This window comes from Bufo bufo, chromosome 2 (assembly GCF_905171765.1).
Source record: "Bufo bufo chromosome 2, aBufBuf1.1, whole genome shotgun sequence".
Classification (NCBI taxonomy): domain Eukaryota; kingdom Metazoa; phylum Chordata; class Amphibia; order Anura; family Bufonidae; genus Bufo; species Bufo bufo.
In genome coordinates this window covers 497068961-497088084 of record NC_053390.1, presented here as the reverse complement: position 1 = coordinate 497088084, position 19124 = coordinate 497068961, and the positions used below count along the sequence as shown (strand labels likewise).

Below are 19124 nucleotides of genomic sequence, written 5' to 3'. Positions count from 1 at the left end.
TGACCTTAATGTAACTCTATTATGTAACTAATGTAATTCAGCTTTGCTTTGTGTTTCCCTTTGCTATAAGAAAAATACACCATAAGGCAGGTGTGTTGTTGCAAAAAAACCACATACTTTTTTGCTTGCACACCAAAATGCAGCGCAGTTGAGACGGTATAGGTGGCACCCTGAACAGTAAAAAAAGTGAAATTTCTTGTTGCAAATTGGCAACCTCTTTTTGGGGCTCAGTGTACTTTCACACTAGCGTTCAGAGAGGATCCGTCTGGTGTCTGCACAGACGGATCCGCTCCTATAATGCAGACGTTTGGATCCGTTCAGAACGGATCCGTCTGCATTATAGCTTAGAAAAAATTCTAAGTCTGAAAGTAGCTTCAGACGGATCCGTCCAGACTTTACATTGAAAGTCAATGGGGGACGGATCCGTTTGAAAATTGAGCCATATAGTGTCAAATCCATTGACTTACATTGTAAGTCTGGACGGATCCGTTTGCCTCCGCACACGGCCAGGCGGTGTCCGCTTGCTGAGCGGAGCGGAGGCTGAACGCTGCCAGACTGATGCATTCTGAGCGGATCCGCATCCACTCAGAATGCATTGGGGCTGGACGGATGCGTTCGGGGCCGCTTGTGAGACCCTTCAAACGGAGCTCACAAGCGGAGCCCCGAAAGCTAGTGTGAAAGTAGCCTAAGCTAATTACTAAATAGGCCTGTATGTTTAACCCCTTCCCAAGAAATGACATACATACAGTCCTGATCAAAAGTTTAAGACCACTTGAAAAATGGCAAAAAATCATATTTAGCATGGCTGGATCTTAACAAGGTTCCAAGTAGAGCTTCAACATGCAACAAGAAGAAATAAGCATTCAATTTAATGAAAACAACGAATAAACTGAAACAGGCTGATTTTCAGCTGATCAAAAGTTTAGGGCCACACCTCAAAAAAAAATAAAAAATCCCCAAAACAGAAATCCAACTTCCAAACATGAACTCAGTAATGAGTAGCTCCGCCGTTATTGTTTATCACTTCAAAAATTTGTTTCGGCATGCTTCATGCAAGCGTTTCCATGAGGTGAGTGGGAACATTTCTCCAAGTGGTAAAGACGGCCGCACGAAGGCCATCTACTGTCTGGAACTGTTGTCCATTTTTGTAAACTTCCCTTGCCATCCATCCCCAAAGGTTCTCAATTGGATTTAGATCAGGGGAACACGCAGGATGGGCCAAAAGAGTGATGTTCTTCTCCTGGAAGAAGTCCCGTGTCCTGTGGGCATTGTGTACTGTAGCGTTGTCCTGTTGAAAAACCCAGTCATTACCACACAGACGAGGGCCCTCAGTCATGAGGAATGCTCTCTGCAACATCTGGACATAGCCAGCGGCCGTTTGACGCCCCTGCACTTCCCGAAGCTCCATTGTTCCACTGAAGGAAAAAGCACCCCAGACCATTATGGCGCCCCCTCCACTGTGGCGCGTAGAAAACATCTCAGGTGGGATCTGCTTGTCATGCCAGTAATGTTGAAAACCATCAGGACCATCAAGGTTAATTTTTTTTTTCTCATCAGAGAATAATTTTTTCCCCCACCTTTTAAATGTCCCATGTTTGGTGCTCTCTTGCAAAGTCCAAACGAGCAGTTCTGTGGCGTTCAAGGAGACGACGTCTTTGAAGACGTTTTTTGTTTTTAAAGCTCTTCAGTCTCAGATGCCGTCTGATGGTTATGGGGCTGCAGTCAGCACCAGTAAGGGCCTTAATTTGGGTCGAGGATCGTCCAGTGTCTTCACGGACAGCCAATTGGATCCTCCGGCTCAGTGCTGATGACATTTTTTGGAGTCTTCCACTTGACATTTTTGTTCCATAACCCTCAGGATCATTTAAGATGGCGCGCTGTGAGAGACCCTGCTTATGTAGTTCAACAACCCGACCACGTTCAAAAAGGGAGAGTTTTTTTGCCTTTGCCATCACAACGTGTGACTACCTGACAGAAAATGACACTGAATCCACATCTTTGCACAGATTTGGCCTTTTAAACGCATGTGGTCCTAAAATTTGTATCAGCTGAAAAACAGCCTGTTTCAGTTTAATCGTTATTTTCAATTAATTGAATGCTCAAAAAATGTTTTGTCTCACTCCCATTTCTTCTTGTTGCATGTTGAAGCTCTACTTGGAACCTTGTTAAGATCCAACAATGTAAAATATGATTTTTTGCCATTTTTCAAGTGGTCTTAAACTTTTGATCAGGACTGTATGTCATAATACTAAAAGGGGTGTGTAGAGCAGGCTCAGGAGCTGACTGAGCCCACTCCATGTGCAGCCATGGCGGCTGTGACATTGTGTGTGTGTGGGGGGGGGGGTCAGTTACAAAGCGTATCATTTTATGCCGGTCTTTGTCCCCCAGCTCCCAGCTCCCCCCCCCCCCTCCCCTTTTTTTTTTTTTTTACGACTGGGTCACATGCTGCTTGGAGACATGTCACCGTATGGGCTGTTGTCGGCTGCAGCCTGGCCGCTGAAGCCAGGGGGCAGGACCGGAGTGGCAGGGACAAGGTAAGTTTAATTGTGTTGTAACTTTTCCCTGGGATTTACATAATCCTTATTTCCAGCTCCACAAACCAGTTGTTATATAAGGCGTTTTGCTAAAGGTAAATTTACAGGCTGGGGAAAGGTTTCATTCTGTCATTGGTAAAACCGTCCTTGAGTAGGCGGGAGTTTTCAGGCTGGAAATGTGGACTTTGTTTTGAGATAATTAGGTCTTCTGTAAGTGGTGGATGAAAGTACAGGTCAGGCAGCATGGTTCAATTCTGCTCGGATCAATATGTCTTCACCGTGTTAGTTTGTGATCAATGCCCGCACAGTGGGGACCGCGGGGAACATTAATGACCTGACAAGCTGTGCCAGAAGCTAGCACAGACATTTTTAAAGCTCAGCTGCAGGTGTATTTTGCCAGCAACCATTTCAAACCCACCGGGTCCTAGCATGTGAAGCCAGGATTGAACATTGCAGGTGTGATGCATTTTTTGTCACATCTATCCAGCCGTGGCACGGATTCCGCCTCAGTTATCCGGCTGCAGTACAGTTTACTCATACATTTTTAAAAGGAACAACCAAAGAATGGTCCAAGACTGAGAAGAAGGGAAGAATTATTTTTTAGAGAACAAAAGGTTTCACTAAAACAGAGATGATGGACCTGTCACTTCTCCTGACATGTCTGTTTTAGTAACTACTTGCATTTGCCATGTATTTCTGGAGCATCTGTTCATAAAGGGAGTCTTTCACCTAAACTGACCATTATAGAACACTAACACCATGATCTGCATTATAGTCCCCATATTGGAATGCTGCTTACCGTATAACTGTCCGTCGCTTATTTTTGCTAAAAAAAAACACTTTTATTCAATATGTTAATTAGGTTCTGAAGGTGCCCAGGGGCAGCGTTCAAGCGGCTAGTGCCCAGGCCCCTCGTCGCTTTTCATATGAAACCCCTCCCCTTTCACCCCTCTGGCCCGCCCTAGGTTCTTCAGAAATCCAGCACCGTTCACAAGATTTGCCATGCCTGCGCACTTCATTCCCTATTATGGGCAGAGGCCCAAGAGCATTTAACGCGCATGTGCCGGCCTGTACATCTAGCCGGCCTTGTGCCTCTGCCCATAATGGGGAATGAAGTGCGCAGGCGCTGGATTTCTGAAGAACCTAGGGTGGGCCAGAGGGGTGAAAGGGGAGGGGTTTCATATGAAAAGCGACGAGGGCCTGGGCACCGGCTGATTGAACGCCGCCCCTGGGCACCTTCAGAACCTAATTTAACATATTGAATAAAAGTGTTTTTTTATCAAAAATAAGCGACGGACAGTTATACGGTAAGTAGCATTCCAATATGGGGACTATAATGCAGATCATGGTGTTAGTGTTCTATAATGGTCAGTTTAGGTGAAAGGCTCCCTTTAAGACTCTATATTAGGGCTCATGCACTCGACCATATGTCTTTTTTTTGCAGAACGGAAATACGGAAACGGAATGCACACTATCTTCAAAGCAACTTCAGGTTTTTTGCAGACCCATTGAAATTAATGGTTCCGCATACAGTCCACAACCCCCCCCCCCCCAAAAAAAAAACGGAACGCACATGGAAAGAAAATAAGTTCGTATACATGAGCCCTTATGCTGTTTATCCTCTTATTCTCTCTAGAAGTTTATGGATTAAAAGGGTTATCCAAAGCTGTAAAACGGGCACCTAATACAGAGAATACTTACCTGGTCCCTGATGCCTGTGTTCTCCCGGATCCTTCCACGGCCGACGCTGCATCTTTCAGTCTTGCAGATCACAACATCCGATGATGGGGGTGCAGCCAATAGCATACTGTGTCATTGACTTGCTCTCCTTGCATCATGGGTGACATCAGATGGGGGCAGGTTGCGACCTGCTATTGGTTGCACCTCCCATGCCTGCCCCTGTCACTTGTTATCTACACAGGGAGATGCAGCGATGGCCATGGAGGGATCCGGAAGGACACAGGTGCGGGGACCAGGTAAGTATTCTCTTATTCTCTGTATCAGGCCCCAGACATTGTTGGGGGGGGGGGGGGAGGGTTTACAGGGGTTACAGGTTTGGTTGGTACCAGTTGAAGTCTACCTCTGGCAGCATTGATTGGACAATGCCAGACTGTGCAGGGACACCGCCCGACTGGTAACTCCTATCTGTGCCTCTATCCATAAACCTCTTGCAAGATTGGCAAAACATAATCGTAAGAATAAATGCTCCAGAATTTTAATTTCCTGTTAAAAACAATTAGTTATCATCGAGTGGTGACAGGTCCTTCTTTAAAGGGACACTTCCATAAGAGAGAGACGCATTTTTTTTAAAACTCAATATACCGAGTTAACAGTTTTTTAATAGTATTTTTAGCTGTCTTTCATTTTCACTTTATCAGTACTATACCATTGAAAATTGTCTCAAGTCCCTTTTTTAACCGGCTATGCGACAATATTTAGTCACACGACCAGCTTAACGCCAGTGAGGCCATGCTGGATCTACCGCCACGACAAATTTACTAATATTTAGGTATAAATGTTGGCCAAAAACTACTTTTGCCAGGGGCTGGAGTGGTATACCTCTCCAGGTGCACGGACTGCATTAGATTTGCTTAATTTATGATGAGGTGCATGCCTTGTCATAAATTAGCTGAATCTTACTGCAGCACAGAGGGCCAGTCTTGGTAATCAGGTAACTCATTGGTAGTTTACTGCTGCTATGAGGGTAAAATGTTATCTGCAAGTATAATAGTAGGTGTAGAATTAGAAAAATGGTATGACGGCTCTATTGTTCTCTTTATAAGCCCAGATAAAGATGCCCTCATTTTAATGTGTGATGCTCTAAAGGAGTCCCTGTTCCCTCCTCTCTCTCTCGTTGGAGTGAATTGCCTCACTGAGTCCAGTGCTAAGAGTAGGACGTTTAAAGGGTTTCTACTATCAGAAATACTGTTATGTAGCTGACTGACATTAGTGATGCGCTAATGTTGGCACTATATAACAGTGTGTTTTTTACATTTGTCCCTGCAGCCGTTTTGCTAAAAATACACACTTTTACAATATGCTAATGAGCCTCTAGGTGCTATGTGGGCGTAGATTCAGCACCTAGAGGCTCGGTTTACTCGCCCTTTATCCCGCCCAGGTCCTCCATTCTGCCCGCCCCGCTCCTCTTGATTGATGTCCAAGTTCCATGCATCGTTGAGGAAATCCCGCGCCTGCGCCGTTCACTTATGTATTCCGCGCAGGCGCAGTGAGTGAAGGCCATGCTCCTGGTGCCGGCTTCCTCACTGTGACCTAGTCGTCGCAGGCGCAGTGAGGAATCCGGCACCAGGAGTGCATCATTCACTCACTGCGCCTGTGCTGAATACAGAAGTGAACGGCGCCGGCGCTGGATTTCTTCAACGATGCATGGAACTTGGACATCAATCAAGAGGAGCGGGGCGGGCAGAACGGAGGACCTGGGCGGAATGAAGGGTGAGTAGACCGAGCCTCTAGGTGCTGAATCTAAGCTCACATAGCACCTAGAGGCTCAGCGTATTGTAAAAGTGTGTATTTTAGCAAAACGGCTGCAGGGACAAATGTAAAAAACATACTGTTATGTAGTGCTGACATTAGCGCATCGCTAATTATCATTCAGCTACATAACAGTATTTCTGATGGTGGAAACCCTTTAAAGAGCCAGGGCAGGAAGTACAATACATGGAGTGTCTTCGAAAATTATATCCAGAGGACCAAAAGAATTACATAGAATATTTACATATAGGCCGTTAAAGGGGTTCTCCAGGCTTTCTCAAAAATCTTGCTATGTGCTAACCTGTGGAGGGAAGAAAGTCTTCTCAGCACTTGCCTCTCCGTCGCACATGCTGGCTGGGGGCTCTTCCAATCAGGTCTTGTCCAGTTATACTGTATCTGCAGCTGAACAGGAAGACTCGGGAACAAATCTTCCTTCCACAGGTCAGCACACAGCGGGATTTTAATGAAAGCTCAGAGAAGTGCTTTAAGCCTGCATAGAAATCCAGCATGCATAACTTTTTGTCTGGCCAAAATCAGCTGGATCCCTGTGTAGTTGATGGGGATCCGGCGGTTCTAGATACAGTGAACTCCAGCAGGCTGTTCCTCGGCCAGAACAGCCTACCAGATTTTGTAATGCTACTGTGAACAAAGCCTTATATGTGAAAATATGACTGTAGTAATGTGGACGTTGGCCAGACGTGCTTCTGTGTGTTTTTCTGACTTGGCTGATATTTTTCACATGACATTCAAGGCAAGCTGGTTTCATATCTGACCTTATTTCTCTTGCTGTACTTTGTAAAGCGTTGCAGTTCTATAAAACCATTATTTTACTTCCTCTTGTCACCTACCTGCACAATGAATGTCATATTCTCACAAAAGACTTGTAAGAGGGGGGTTCAGTTTGGAACTGAGAACTGTTTCTAGTGGCTTTTAGGTTTAGATTTTTGGTACTATTGGACCTTTTATATCTTTTTGATACCTGTGAATATGTTCTCTTTGTTTTGTTTGTCCTCGGTGTTTGCTTGTTTGGCTACTAACACATGCTAGCTTTCTTCTCTCGCCCACTTACTGACTCCTAATGCATGCTTGCTTTTTCACCAGGCTTGCTAACTGGCCACTAACACATGCTAGCTTGCTTAACTTTATCTACGCTCTCGTCTTTCATATTCTCCAAATCATGCAGTGTTCATTCCCATGTTATGAATGTTAATTTTTTTTAATTTTTCTTTACAGATTGTGCTGTAAATGTCCATAAAAACTGCAAGGCATTACTACCTGAATGCACCAGCAGCAAAACAAAGGTATTTTTTTTTTCTTTAGACCTATATTTTTAAAAGGGTTTTCCAATCTATAGCTATTGGTGACCTTATCAGAATAGGTCATTAATATCAGATCAGTGGGCTTCCAACAACCTGCACACCTAGTGATAGACAGCAGATGTCAGAAATAAAACATCGGGGTCACTTAACGTCAGTTCTTGGCATAAAAAAACTCTTTGCAACTTTTTCTACGCCCGTGCAGCAATATTTTGTCGCACAGGCATTTTGCACCTTGTTCGCTATTTGGGAGTGGCAGGGGCCGGGCTTAGATTTACTATCTGGAAACAGGCGTGAGAGCGGAGTGAAAACTACTAGTCAGGTGCTGGAGTAGTACACCTAATTTATGCAGTACACCTAATTAGGGCAGTACTAATTTATGATGAAACCTGAGCCTTGTCATAGATTAGGCTCTTTCTCCGCCATCGAAGAGGGACCTATAAATGACCCCCAACAGGTGCAGCCAGATGCACCACTCCATTCATTTTGTAGAGACCATGCTCGATTACAGCAGCTCGTCCCCCATTGAGCCAAACAGTTGATAAGTAGGGTGCTGTGTCTCGACCACTGCTGATCTGATATTAGGACCTCTCATCAGTATGTACAGCCCAGACAACCCCTGGCAGAGAGTTACACATGCGGGACATGTTATGGCATATTTGCTGTGCACATATTACGTGCTTCTCGTCCCATGAAATCTAATTTTGTCTGAAAGATCTAAGAGTCTTGTAATATGGGAAAGAACTTCAGTGAGAAACCAGTGTAGCATGTAGCTTAATATGTCAAGCTTTGCTGCCCAGTGAATGGATGGGAGAGCACAGACAGCAGTGTTGCTTTCAGCTCCGCACGGTGCCAGGTAATGTCCCTCCTACTGACCCGCTTCTTTTACATTGTGTGTGTGTGTGTAATCCCTCAGTTGTCTCTTGTGCTGTGCTTTTCAGTACTTTGTAGCTAACACACAGGCAGTCTGTCTGATGAGTTCCCCTTTTAGTCTCTCATAAATTGGTAATCAAAGGGTTTAAATCTATTAAGTAACCTTGAAAACTTGCTGTGCAACTGGCTGCAAACTTGCCTGGTCTATGTAAAGCCCTGATGCACACAACCATATACAGGATCTCACAAAAGTGAGTCCACCCCTCACATTTTTGTAAATATTTTTTTTAGATCTTTTCATGGGACAACACTCAAGATCTGACCCTTTGATACAAAAAGTAGAGTCACAGTAACCCGTCAGAGGGTCAATATGCTGAAGTGGTGTAAATCCAAATAAACTACTCACAGAATACCACCCAAATCTGAAACGTAGCCTTTATTTAAATTACAAAAATTACCCCACAATTGATATCAACAAAATAATAATATACATTATTCCACAATACGGGATGGGATGGGACAATATCATAGGCAAGATAGTGGGAGCCTTTCCCTGATTCTCACCCTATACTATATAGCCCTGCCTTTAGAACGGAATAGCCGCCCGATAGGGGCGATCCCGTATTCAGGAACCTCCTAATAGCCCTTGGATGGCCCTGAAGACGGATTATAGAGGTAGATCAAGATAAGGTGCCATAGAACGGGTCTAGGCAATGACCTACTCTAAATACACAAAATAATGAAGGCTGAGTACATCAAAATAATAAATCGGTGCCAAGTACATCAAAATGAATAGTTGCTGAATACAAAACAATGAATGAATAGATGCCCAATGTAATTTCTGCAATATCGGATTATATCCTAATATGCAAAAAGACACCTCCAATTTACAAAGATGGTTACATACAGAGTATAGGTCTCTTCATTCCAACGCGTTTCGCCCAGTACATGGAATGGGCTCATCAGGGGACATCAATGCAGTATTTAAATAAGCATCAGAATTTTCGACCTAATGTTCAGCAATTTTGTCAATACCGATTGGTCATTCGGCAAAAAATAAACAATAATACGGTTGGGCTAGTGTATAGAGACTACGACTCCCTGAATGCCACAAGCCCCCTCCCCGTCATCAAGACTATATCTCTCCAGTACCAGGGATCTGGACTGATGGCTTGTGGATGGCACTGTTATGGGGAGGGGGATCAGTGGATGACCATGCTATGGGGGGGATCTAGGGATGACACTTTTCTATCATCTATGGCTATTGTGCCATCCACAGATCCCCCTCCCCAATAACAGTGCCAATCCACTGATTCCCCCCCCCCTCCCCCATAACAGTGCCATCCACTGATCCCCTCCCATAACGGTGCCATCCACTGATCACCCCCTCCCCATAACGGTGCCATCCCACAGATCCCCCTCCCCATAACTGTGCCATCACAGATCCCCCTCCCCATAACGGTGCCATCCACAGATCCCCCTCCCCTATAACGGTGCCATCCACAGATCCCCCCTCCCCATAACGGTGCCATCCACAGATCCCCCTCCCCATAACGGTGCCATCCACAGATCCCCCTCCCCATAACGGTGCCGTCCACAGACCTCCCCTCCCCCTTCCCATAACGGTGCCGTCCACAGACCTCCCCCTCCCCATAACGGTGCCGTCCGCAGACCTCCCCTCCCCTTCCCCATAACGGTGCCGTCCGCAGACCTCCCCCTCCCCTTCCCCATAACGGTGCCGTCCGCAGACCCCTTCCCCTCCCCTTCCCCATAACGGTGCCGTCCGCAGACCTCCCCTCCCCCTCCCCATAACCGTGCCGTCCGCAGACCTCCCCTCCCCCTCCCCATAACGGTGCCGTCCGCAGACCGCCCCCTCCCCATAACGGTGCCGTCGCAGACCCTCCCCTCCCTCTCCCCATAACGGTGCCGTCCGCAGACCCGCCCCCCTCCCCGACGCTCCAGAGCAGTATACATAGTATTCTAGTAAGAGATGAGCGCTGATTTAAAGTAGTTACGGATTACAGTTAATAAATGTATACTCTCTGAGCGGCGGGGGCCTGGGGGTTAGAATATACCATCGGATCTGAGTATACCCGGCATATAAGACGACCCCTGACTTTTGAAAATAATTTCTAGTATTAGAAAGTAGTCTTATACGGTATACTATTTTATATGTAAAATTGGAAAAGGGGGGTGATTTAAACTTTTAGTTACTTTGGTGTGGTTTTTTATTTTTTTTATTTGTAACTTATTTTTATAATAACTATTAGTCCCCTTAGGGGCTAGAACCCTTGTCCTATTCACCTAATAGAGCTCTATTAGGGTGATAGGACTTTACACTGTCCCTGCTGCCTTGTGTTTTGTACACAACAGCCAGCGGGGACCTTACCATCGGCAGCCATGGATGGATTTATAGCGTCCTGGCTGTCCATGGTAACTGATCGGAGGAGGAGGAGGGGACCATGTGGCCACTGCACCTCCAATGATTATAATACTGGGGGGGATGGGGGGCGCACTGTGCCACCAATAAATATTATTAACCCCGTTAATACAAATGTGGGCGGCAGTTGTCGGCCGTATCCTACAGCCAGCACCCCGGCCTCAATGACAGGGATCCCCGCTGAACTGCGTCAATTAACCACTCAGGTGCCTCTCATTGGTGGCCCGCTGCAGCAACGTCACAGTGGATAGGGAGGGACTCCTTCTCAACTGTGCTGCTGAGAAGAACATTGTGTGCGCTGAAAGCGGAGCGTGCCATGCCCCCTAACAGATATTAGGCTGTGAAGTAGCACAGCCTAGTATCATAAAATGGCAAATCCCTCTCCCTCATGTGTCGTGTCGTTGTCATTGTTTTGTGTCTTTCTGGTACCTACTCTCACTGTGACCATTGGCTTCTGATACAAAATGTATGTTTTATATACCAATATACATTCCTGATATTGATGATATGCAGTATGACATTGTACCTGTATTACTTTTCATTGATAAAAATTAATAAAATAAACAATTATAAAAAATAAATAAATAGCAAATCCCGGTATCTGATCGATCCGGTACAAAAGTATCGTTTTGGGTATCAAAAGTTCGTTTGTAAAATGGGGTCACTTTTTAGGGATTTCCTTTTTTATTTCACATCGGAGCCTCTTCAGTTGGCCAGTGCTGTATAAATCACCAAACTAAGTCGCAAATAACCATGGTGCTCTCTCCTGAACCCTGCTGTGTGCCCATACAGCAGTTTACAGCCACATATGGGGTGTTTCTATAAACTGTAGAATCAGGAATATAAATATTCAGGTTTGTTTTGCTATTAACCCTTGCTGTGTTACAGAAAAATGGATTATAATGGAAAATATGCAAAAAAAGTTAAATATTGAAATCTCTCTTTAGTTTTCCTTTAATTCTTGTGGAACACCTAAAGGGTGTTTTACGTAGTTTGGTAAATCAGTTTTGAATACTTTGAAGTGCTATAGATTACCGCAGGTTGTACTGCAATCCCATGTGGCGACCTCACGCAGTATATATTGGGCACATGATCCTAGCCTGGAGTTAGAACCCGAAGCACATGCATGGGTTTGAATCTCTTGCTACAGCGCTAGTGAGAGATTCACACTCACACATGTGCTGTGGGATCTAACGCCAGGGTAGGATTATGTGCCCAATGTACTGCACAATCCGGATAACTCCTTTAAAGGGTTTCTATCACTTCGTTTCACCTATTTAGCTTTCAGACACTAGCGATCCGCTAGTGTCTGCTTTATCGAACCATCCTAATATAAGAGCTTATTGTCCTGCCGTTTAGCTAAAAAAAATAACTTATATAGATATGCAAATGAGCCTCTAGGTGCTATGGGGGCGTGATTAGCACCTAGAGGCTCCGTCTACCTTAACAAACTGCCGCCGCCCAGCGCGTCCCTCCAGCCCGCCCATCTCCTCCGGAATGCGATGCTCCTCGTATTCGGCGCATGAGCAGTGAATGTCTGATCGCTTCCCTGCTCAGACATCTCCACTGCGCCTGTTCCTCGGAGCACTATGACGTCATCGGCGCAGGCGCAGTGGAGATGTCTGAGCAGGGAAGCGATCAGACATTCACTGCGCATGCGCCGAATACGAGGAGCATCGCATTCCGGAGGAGATGGGCGGGCTGGAGGGACACGCTGGGCGGCGGCAGTTTGTTAAGGTAGACGGAGCCTCTAGGTGCTAATCACGCCCCCATAGCACCTAGAGGCTCATTTGCATATCTATAAAAGTTATTTTTTTAGCTAAACGGCAGGACAATAAGCTCTTATATTAGGATGGTTAGATAAAGCAGACACTAGCGGATCGCTAGTGTCTGAAAGCTAAATAGGTGAAACGAAGTGATAGAAACCCTTTAATGGCTGTTGTGTACGAATGATACTGTGATTCGAATGACAGATGGGTTACCTAATGCGAAAATCTTACGTTATAACCTCTTATTTCTTCTACAGAAGGACGGTTCCCACAAGCCAGTAACGCCTAGTCAAATATCACTTGTGTCATATCAGCAAGGTACTGTATGTTTTTTTTTTTTTTTCATTTGGTCATTTTGATATTTCAAAAGGGTCTTAAACCTTAGTCTCTGCAAGCAGCCAGTCTGATTTTCATTCTTTCCAATGACCCATAGTATTGCAATTTTCTTGAAATGAATAGTTTTGTTTTAAGCAAAATTTTGGCCTACCTTTTACAGTTAATATTTGCAGCATAATACTTCATACTGTTTGATATCAACTCCTCTACAGCAAATTGAGACACGGGCAGATTTACTAATAGTGTCGTACTTTACGACTGCCCCTCATCAGTGCAGTGCAGAGCAGAGAGCACTGGCTTAACTGGGTGGGAAACTTAGGTCAGGATTTGGGGTGTTAATCGCCATGAGGAGACTTATAGGCCATATATGCTCCTCTGGAATTCTGTGAAGAAAGGATGCAAATGAGCCACCCCAATGAAGGAGCTGGTGGCATTACAAGTGGAGCTTGTTAAGGGCTCATTTGCATCCCTTCTGCTCAAAACTCTGGAAACATGGAAAACTCTGTAGGAGGATAGGGAATCGCATGCCCTTCAGCATGATTGGCTGACTGTATAAGTGAGCTGTAGAAGGAGTAATCGGTACAGGAATAAAGCTGTGCTGATACCTTACAGCTAGTAGATCTAGCATGTACTACTGAGACATAGCCACATCAGATATCGTAAACTAGGAGCAGGTTGCAAACTACATTGTCAAGAGGGTTTAAAAAAAAATTAATGAAGATATGACGATTGCAGACTGGTTACTGCTAATAAATATATATATATATATATATATATATATATATATATATATATATATATATGCAAGTTTGCTTTTTCAAAGGTGTCCACAGCCTTTACGGTTAGGAAAAGTGTAATTCTAGAAAAGACGTAAGGTTTTGTTCCAGTATTCAACGATGTGATTGATTTCTACAGGGAGTGCAGAATTATTAGGCAAGTTGTATTTTTGAGGATTAATTTTTTTATTGAACAACAACCATGTTCTCAATGAACCCAAAAAACTCATTAATATCAAAGCTGAATATTTTTGGAAGTAGTTTTTAGTTTGTTTTTAGTTTTAGCTATTTTAGGGGGATATCTGTGTGTGCAGGTGACTATTACTGTGCATAATTATTAGGCAACTTAACAAAAAACAAATATATACCCATTTCAATTATTTATTTTTACCAGTGAAACCAATATAACATCTCAACATTCACAAATATACATTTCTGACATTCAAAAACAAATCAGTGACCAATATAGCCACCTTTCTTTGCAAGGACACTCAAAAGCCTGCCATCCATGGATTCTGTCAGTGTTTTGATCTGTTCACCATCAACATTGCGTGCAGCAGCAACCACAGCCTCCCAGACACTGTTCAGAGAGGTGTACTGTTTTCCCTCCTTGTAAATCTCACATTTGATGATGGACCACAGGTTCTCAATGGGGTTCAGATCAGGTGAACAAGGAGGCCATGTCATTAGATTTTCTTCTTTTATACCCTTTCTTGCCAGCCACGCTGTGGAGTACTTGGACGCGTGTGATGGAGCATTGTCCTGCATGAAAATCATGTTTTTCTTGAAGGATGCAGACGTCTTCCTGTACCACTGCTTGAAGAAGGTGTCTTCCAGAAACTGGCAGTAGGACTGGGAGTTGAGCTTGACTCCATCCTCAACCCGAAAAAGCCCCACAAGCTCATCTTTGATGATACCAGCCCAAACCAGTACTCCACCTCCACCTTGCTGGCGTCTGAGTCGGACTGGAGCTCTCTGCCCTTTACCAATCCAGCCACGGGCCCATCCATCTGGCCCATCAAGACTCACTCTCATTTCATCAGTCCATGAAACCTTAGAAAAATCAGTCTTGAGATATTTCTTGGCCCAGTCTTGACGTTTCAGCTTGTGTGTCTTGTTCAGTGGTGGTCGTCTTTCAGCCTTTCTTACCTTGGCCATGTCTCTGAGTATTGCACACCTTGTGCTTTTGGGCACTCCAGTGATTTTGCAGCTCTGAAATATGGCCAAACTGGTGGCAAGTGGCATCTTGGCAGCTGCACGCTTGACTTTTCTCAGTTCATGGGCAGTTATTTTGCGCCTTGGTTTTTCCACACGCTTCTTGCGACCCTGTTGACTATTTTGAATGAAACGCTTGATTGTTCGATGATCACGCTTCAGAAGCTTTGCAATTTTAAGAGTGCTGCATCCCTCTGCAAGATATCTCACTATTTTTGACTTTTCTGAGCCTGTCAAGTCCTTCTTTTGACCCATTTTGCCAAAGGAAAGGAAGTTGCCTAATAATTATGCACACCTAATATAGGGTGTTGATGTCATTAGACCACACCCCTTCTCATTACAGAGATGCACATCACTTAATATGCTTAATTGGTAGTAGGCTTTCGAGCCTATACAGCTTGGAGTAAGACAACATGCATAAAGAGGATGATGTGGTCAAAATACTCATTAGCCTAATAATTCTGCACGCAGTGTATAGGCAACAATGACAATTTCCTAAATCTCACCAACTGATTGAGAATGGTCAGAATGATTCAAAAGCGCTATATATATATATATATATATATATATATATATATATATATATATAATATATATACACTGCTCAAAAAAATAAAGGGAACACTTAAACAACACAATGTAACTCCAAGTCAATCACACTTCTGTGAAATCAAACTGTCCACTTAGGAAGCAACACTGAGTGACAATCAATTTCACATGCTGTTGTGCAAATGGGATAGACAACAGGTGGAAATTATAGGCAATTAGCAAGACACCCCCAATAAAGGAGTGGTTCTGCAGGTGATGATCACAGACCACTTCTCGGTTCCTATGCTTCCTGGCTGATGTTTTGGTCACTTTTGAATGCTGGCGGTGCTTTCACTCTAGTGGTAGCATGAGACGAAGTCTACAACCCACACAAGTGGCTCAGGTAGTGCAGCTTATCCAGGATGGCACATCAATGCAAGCTGTGGCAAGAAGGTTTGCTGTGTCTGTCAGCGTAGTGTCCAGAGCATGGAGGCTCTACCAGGAGACAGGCCAGTACATCAGGAGACGAGGAGGAGGCCGTAGGAGGGCAACAGCCCAGCAGCAGGACCGCTACCTCCGCCTTTGTGCAAGGAGGAACAGGAGGAGCACTGCCAGAGCCCTGCAAAATGACCTCCAGCAGGCCACAAATGTGCATGTGTCTGCTCAAACGGTCAGAAACAGACTCCATGAGGGTAATATGAGGGCCCGACGTCCACAGGTGGGGGTTGTGCTTACAGCCCAACACCGTGCAGGACGTTTGGCATTTGCCAGAGAACACCAAGATTGGCAAATTCGCCACTGGCGCCCTGTGCTCTTCACAGATGAAAGCAGGTTCACACTGAGCACATGTGACAGACGTGACAGAGTCTTGAGACGCCGTGGAGAACGTTCTGCTGCCTGCAACATCCTCCAGCATGACCGGTTTGGCATTGGGTCAATAATGGTGTGGGGTGGCATTTCTTTGGAGGGCTGCACAGCCCTCTATGTGCTCGCCAGAGGTAGCCTGACTGCCATTAGGTACCGAGATGAGATCCTCAGACCCCTTGTGAGACCATATGCTGGTGCGGTTGGCCCTGGGTTCCTCCTAATGCAAGACAATGCTAGACCTCATGTGGCTGGAGTGTGTCAGCAGTTCCTGCAAGACGAAGGCATTGATGCTATGGACTGGCCCGCCCGTTCCCCAGACCTGAATCCAATTGAGCACATCTGGGACATCATGTCTCGTTCTATCCACCAACGTCACGTTGCACCACAGACTGTACAGGAGTTGGCAGATGCTTTAGTCCAGGTCTGGGAGGAGATCCCTCAGGAGACCGTCTGCCACCTCCTCAGGAGCATGCACAGGTGTTGTAGGGAGGTCATACAGGCAAGTGGAGGCGACACACACTACTGAGCCTCATTTTGACTTGTTTTAAGGACATTACATCAAAGTTGGATCAGCCTGTAGTATGTTTTTACACTTTAATTTTGAGTGTGACTCCAAATCCAGACCTCCATGGGTTGAAAAATTTGATTTCCATTTCTTTATTTTTGTGTGATTTTGTTGTCAGCACATTCAACTATGTAAAGAACAAAGTATTTCAGAAGAATATTTAATTAACTCAGATCTAGGATGTGTTATTTTTGTGTTCCCTTTATTTCTTTGAGCAGTGTGTGTATATATATATGTATATATATGTTATGTGTGTGTATGTATGTATGTATGTATATATATATATATATATATATATATATATATATATATATATATATATATATATATATATAATATCTCATAGTGAGAGTTGAAAATAAAAACACCATACTCATCCTCACTCACTGTATAGTATGTTTTTATTATTACATCTGACAACTTTTACATAAGAGATCCATAAAGGAGGTTGTGGTAATGAACAGCTGCTTTACACGTTTTCCATTTTCAGTTCAGGTTATCAGTTCACACTTGCCTTGGAGGAGAGCTGAAGTAATTTATCTCATAGATACAACAGGCTGTCAAACATCACCAGGCGAAATTACCAGCCTTGCAAGCTGGGTCAATAATAGTTAGTTAGACATCAGGAGGGGTTTCTAGAATCATCACTAGAAATTCTGAGACTGCAGAGCATTTAGAGGTAACCAGCGGCAGGGAGCAGAATGGGTAATGCCAGCCTCAAAAGAGACAAGGGAAATGGCTGTCAGACATTTCCCTCTAGAATTTCATTTTACAGCTCTTATCCAAGAAAATGGGGACGAAACTTTATCTTGGAAAATGAGCTCTTGACATTTCGTATTTTCTCTGCCTTGCGCCAAAAGGCAGAGAGTGGCTTGCAGCACAATGGCAGCTACTCCTATTCCAACTCAGTCTTGGCCTCTGTTGCAGCTTCTTTCAAGGATCATCCTCGCATTGCTATTGTGGGGCTTGATGGGACTCATGTACAGGCTCGGGGGCTCGGAATGACTGTCACTAATAGAGGAAATTCAAGAGTGGAAATACAAGCAACATCAGGTAGCCGAAATAGGTAAGGTCTTTGCCGTCTCTTTTTTTTTTTTTTTTTTGTACAGTCTTTTGGTGAGATTATTAGGTTCCTTCAGACTTAACTGAGTGTAGGATAAGAAAAGGAAAAGTAAGAACATGTTAGAACAGCGCAGTGGCTTTGGTGTGATTTTGTAAGTTACTTGAGGTTTCTTTATGCTAGGAAATATATACAATAATTGTATGATAACCTTTTGTATGAAGGGTCATAAATTAGTTGCTTCTCTGGTCATGCTTTATCTTTTTGGAAAACTGTTTTGGGAAAATGGTCCTTTATCCAGTATTAATCTATTTTGTAATGTGCTGCTGATATTATAGGGAACCTGTTATCCCCTTTAGGTTGCCCATACTAAAGGCAGAATAAAGTAAAGACAAGCGAGTTGATTTCAGCGGTCTGTAATTTAGAAGTTAAAAGTAAGTGGTTGCCGAGAACCATCACCACAAACATTGCAGACTGGGCCTGGAAAGGAGTCACGGCCACCAGAGAAGAGTCATGGTTATTCATGAAGTCCTGCTCCCCCTGCTGATGACCGACAGACTTCTACCTAGTTTTCTCCCTTTCTCTCTAGGAGAGAACTGCCAATCATCAGCAGATGGGCAAGATTATGAATAACCATGACTCTTCTCAGGTAGATTTGACTTTAGGACTGGGCTGCAATGATTATGATGCTGATTCTCCACCACTGAAATCAGCATTTCTGTCACTACTTTATACTGCCCTCAGTACGGTCAGCATAAAGTTGACGACAGGTTCCCTTTAAGCATACTGCAGAAAATCTGGTGAAAAAGGTTTCAGTACTTTTCTATCCAGTAGTAATCTGTTTCTAGGAGTAGGTTCCTTTTTATGCAGAGGCTCAGTGCTGAGCCTCTTATTATAAGTTGTGTTCTTCTTAATTCTTTGACAGCTCAACAGCAGCAGAAATGGATGAACTTGACTCAAATTTCACAAAGATGAGGATCTTCACAGAGGACAATGTATCACTGGCCCCATCTACCACAGAGTCTGTATTTGTGGAAGGTAAGTGTTAGAGATATAGGTTGCTCATAAGACACAGTGTGGATTTAGTTATGGGAGGAGCAGCATAATATCACCTCCATATTAGATGACCTTTGTCTCAGATGTTACTGGTAAGCTCCGCTGTTACTGAGCACTGTTCTACTTCTAAAACAGCAATTGGGCCTGCACCCGCTCTGCCTTGATCACAATTGCCTATGTCCTCAGCAGTAGATCATTAAACACAATGTGGCTCATCTCCTGACAAGTCTGTCCTAGTAAATCTTTGCATTCTTCATAAAAGAACAATTCATCTTTCACAGTTTGGCACACTGTGCAGAG

At 44.2% G+C, this 19124-nt stretch overlaps 1 protein-coding gene across 2 annotated transcripts in view; it reads left to right on the top strand.

Moving 5' to 3' along the window:
* Nucleotides 1-19124, top strand: part of ARHGEF18 (Rho/Rac guanine nucleotide exchange factor 18) — a 620551-nt gene that overhangs the window by 523419 nt on the left and 78008 nt on the right. For both annotated transcript variants that reach the window (XM_040417798.1, XM_040417797.1), the window contains 4 exons: nucleotides 7257-7324; nucleotides 12679-12739; nucleotides 17636-17774; nucleotides 18694-18806. In XM_040417798.1, the coding sequence (XP_040273732.1) occupies nucleotides 7257-7324; nucleotides 12679-12739; nucleotides 17636-17774; nucleotides 18694-18806 (381 nt within the window). The remainder of the gene's footprint in view (nucleotides 1-7256; nucleotides 7325-12678; nucleotides 12740-17635; nucleotides 17775-18693; nucleotides 18807-19124) is intronic.